At 38.7% G+C, this 3,758-nt stretch overlaps 1 protein-coding gene across 1 annotated transcript in view; it reads left to right on the forward strand.

Annotated features, from left to right (window-relative positions):
- The window catches only part of LOC112453166 (probable nuclear hormone receptor HR3), a gene marked incomplete at its 3' end in the record, with an annotated part of 61,533 nt that extends 58,497 nt beyond the window's left edge, over positions 1 to 3,036 (forward strand). Inside the window, exon 2 of the mRNA XM_025013752.1 lies at positions 2,809 to 3,036. Coding sequence (XP_024869520.1) covers positions 2,809 to 3,036 — 228 coding nt within the window. The remainder of the gene's footprint in view (positions 1 to 2,808) is intronic.
- Positions 3,037 to 3,758: the final 722 nt, after the last annotated feature.

The raw sequence follows: 3,758 nt of genomic DNA on the forward strand, positions 1-3,758 counted from the left end.
GAGACATTTTTCATGCTGGGATCTTTTAGACCTCATGTCATTTACGAGATTCTTGAGAGGTGTGGCATTTAAGGGTTAAGTTTTTATTGCTTTGCGAGACATGACATTGTGTAAAATATTGACAGTAACAACTTGTATATGAAATTGGATAAAAAGAAGAGGCGATGCCACGCGTTATACAAAATTTTGTCGTAATGAATATACAATTGTAATCTAAAAAAAAGAAACCGGGATAAAATCGCTGCCATGTAAGAAAAATTGAATAAAAATTCGCTTTACGATACAAACAAGACTTCTGGTACAAAATTATAGAATAAATAGAAGAAAGCTTTTTCTGTGACGTTAGCTACCTTGGTCGTTGTAGAAAAGAAAATTAACGAAGCAAACCAAAGATAATGAAATAAGACAATAATTAAAAAACAATATAAAAAGTTCTCGAAAAATCGCGAAATACTCTGTAACAAATATAAAACTTTAATTTATATTTTATTTTATTAGATTTAATAAATATTAAAGTTAATGTCTCATACAAGCACCCGTTATTCCAGTTCTACTGTGCAGCCAATGATTTATTATGTATCAATAACTAAGAACTGCATCATAAATCGCAACGACACGACACGTCGCGGCGTGGCATAAAGAGGAAAACGACTCGCTTCGATTTCGGGAGTTCCGGGTATAGAGCGCCTGTCCGCCGTTGCCGATGCACGCTGCGCTCTCCGCATGACGCACGTCGAAGATGCGAGCGTGCCGGGTGACTGTACTCTGGGTTCATCGTTCTCGGTTATGTAATGTTCGGTGCCGCGTATGTATGGTGCAAGCGCCTCGACGGTTCTGCTCGTGGCGCTAGAGTTGCCGGACGGGAGAAGCGCACTCGGGCGATATATATCCAGACGGGAGACCGGCGGCCGCCGGCCGCGCCGCGCCGCGCACCGAATCCTCATTTCCGTGCACGCACACGCGCACGTGCGAATAATCACGTCCTCCCTGCCCACCCCGCCCACCCTTTTTCGCGACACGAGAGGCAGCGTTCGCGTTCGCGTTGGAACTTTTTTCCGGCCGCTAAGGCCCACCGCTTGGGATGATGGCCCGAATTTCTCGACAACCTTTCAAATCTCGGAAATTACCAATTTAATTTATCGAGAAATTGGAAAGATAACTGTGTAATTACGAGTGAAGAGCGAACTCGCTTTTAGATTCCTCTGTTTTAATGCGTGAGTGACAGCATATGCTTTCTAATACAAGATAACAAGATCTACGAGTCTATAATTCTTTAATAAGTTAAGAGTAAAAGCTAACGAAAATTACAATTTTTAATTTTAATTACTGTACTAACGATAAATATAAAAAGAAGATAGTTTGCAGCTCGTGAATGTAATACAGATATATGTCGAGTCGCGCGGTTTATACCAGTGTTTACTAGAAATCGAATTAAATTGTGATAGCACAGCAGTCTACGTTTGAATGCCATTATCTTCAGTCAGCGTCGATAACAGAACGAAGAATTTGATTCAAACCCTAGCAGATAAAGAAAACGATAGATTTTGAGATTCATAAATTTGTTTAAAAACTTGATATTTGACAAAATAGAATTTAGTGAAGTATTCCTTAAATTCTTTCAATGTAGATATCATCAAATTACTTCTTTCATAATGATGTTTTTATGTTTAAAAAAATGTAGAAAGAAAAACAATTTAGGTAATTTAGCAATAAATACAATTCCGTATCAAAAATGTAATAAAAATTAATTTAATCTTCAAAATTTTACGTCGCTCTGTTTAATTCCAACTTTCTAAATACTATTACTTAATTAAGGGACACAAGCACATTCAACGAAAGCATTTCAGAAATGACTACGTACTTTTGTGCGATACTCCACATAAAGCATATCGTGAAAATAAATGGTGTGCATTCAAGACAAAGACTAATTAAAGACTAATTAAGGACGTCCGATTTCACGGACAATTTTGATCGTAATCACGCGCGTGGATCTTCGGGATCGTGTGCCGGTATTGTTCCCCGCGCTAGACCGTAAATGAAACCGGTAAGAAAGATCCGTAAATGGAGGGAAGTCTGTCAGGATTTGGCGGGCCTACATGGGGTGCGGACAGTACGAGTCCTCAGCCGACGGAAAGATCGAGATCGAGGGAGAGATCCGCGCAGCCTCCCTCCGGCGTTGGCAGCGCGATCCTCGACGATCGCAGACTGCAGGCTAATTCGATACGAGGTAGAGCTATTAAAGTACCGAAACTAGGAGATATCCACTCGGATTGTAAATAGATCAAAATTTTTAATATAATTTCTATTATATATAACTTAACTCGATTAATATTAGCGATATAATGTCTGGTGTAAGGAATAAAATTATTATATGTGACACAGAATATTATATATTTGTCATAATTATATAAATTTTATATGTAATTATAGAACTATATGTACTTAATTTAAGAAATTCTGTTATATTATTTACATTTTTTTTTTAAATGGAGAAAAAGTGCTTAATACATTCATAATAAAGGAGTCATAATATGTATATTAGTAAACAGAGAATTGCATTTCGTAGTAATTTAATGGAAATATTCAAAGCGAAGAAATTTGAGACGCATTGTAATAAAGAAGACAGACAGAAGGAAATAACTTGTCCGTTAGTGCACATCAAGGTGTACATGTGTACGAATGAGCCCTGAAGCCTCGATGAAGTACTGGAAATAAAAGTAAAAGGGGGTTATAAAGCGAGGGAAGATTTCGCGATACATCCTTGATAGGGGCTCATAATTGAGATGTTTGTTTCTTTTATGGTTGCAGCCCAGATCGAGATAATCCCGTGCAAGGTATGCGGGGACAAGAGCAGCGGCGTGCATTACGGCGTGATCACCTGCGAGGGCTGCAAGGGCTTCTTCAGGCGGTCGCAGTCGTCGGTCGTCAACTATCAATGTCCGCGGAACAAGAATTGTGTGGTCGACCGTGTAAACAGAAACCGGTGCCAGTACTGTCGGTTGCAAAAGTGCCTACGCCTCGGCATGTCAAGAGATGGTGAGTGCTTTCGACTACTCCAACCTTTCGTCACCTTCTTTCAGAGGAGACGAATCGCTCTCTTGTCACTCGGCGGGATTCTCCAAGTGGGAAGACGTAGAGAGCTTTATATTTCCACGCATTATTCTCGTGTTAGAAAAGTATATACGATTCACATCCAGCATCGTGTCTCATTCTCGGATTTTGTATACAAAAATTAATTTTGCACCTTAAGTGCCATGGCATCTATAGTACAAGATTATGACCGTTTATGAGAAAATTAATAAGTAATACGTAAAAAGCTAATTGCATCATTATCGCCTAATATAGTCGAGAAACTTAATCAAATCTTAAAACAATCTAAATTAGTATTTGTGTATTGGGCGTGTATTATTTTGTACAATTCTCACATTCGCACGGGGTCAGTAACAAGTGCGGACAAGTTTTGCGCGATATACATAGTTCTGTGGGATCAGCGCGGAATAGTGGATAGTTCGGCGTCACACGAACTCTTTAAAAAGCTTCTTTGTTCGAAGGACTATCACGCGGGGACACGACATACGCTCGAACCGATGCCTGATATTTACTCGACGCAGATAATAAAGCAATTATATAAACGAATGATGCAACGTGAATAAAAGTGCAGGATAAAAATGCATTTATCTAACACGATTATTTGACACAAAAGTATTGTAGTTTTATTTATTTTAAAATAACTTAAAAGCAATCTGGATGTCATTTTT

Source organism: Temnothorax curvispinosus, unplaced genomic scaffold, assembly GCF_003070985.1.
Source record: "Temnothorax curvispinosus isolate PA1 unplaced genomic scaffold, ASM307098v1 QBEX01004104.1, whole genome shotgun sequence".
NCBI lineage: Eukaryota > Metazoa > Arthropoda > Insecta > Hymenoptera > Formicidae > Temnothorax > Temnothorax curvispinosus.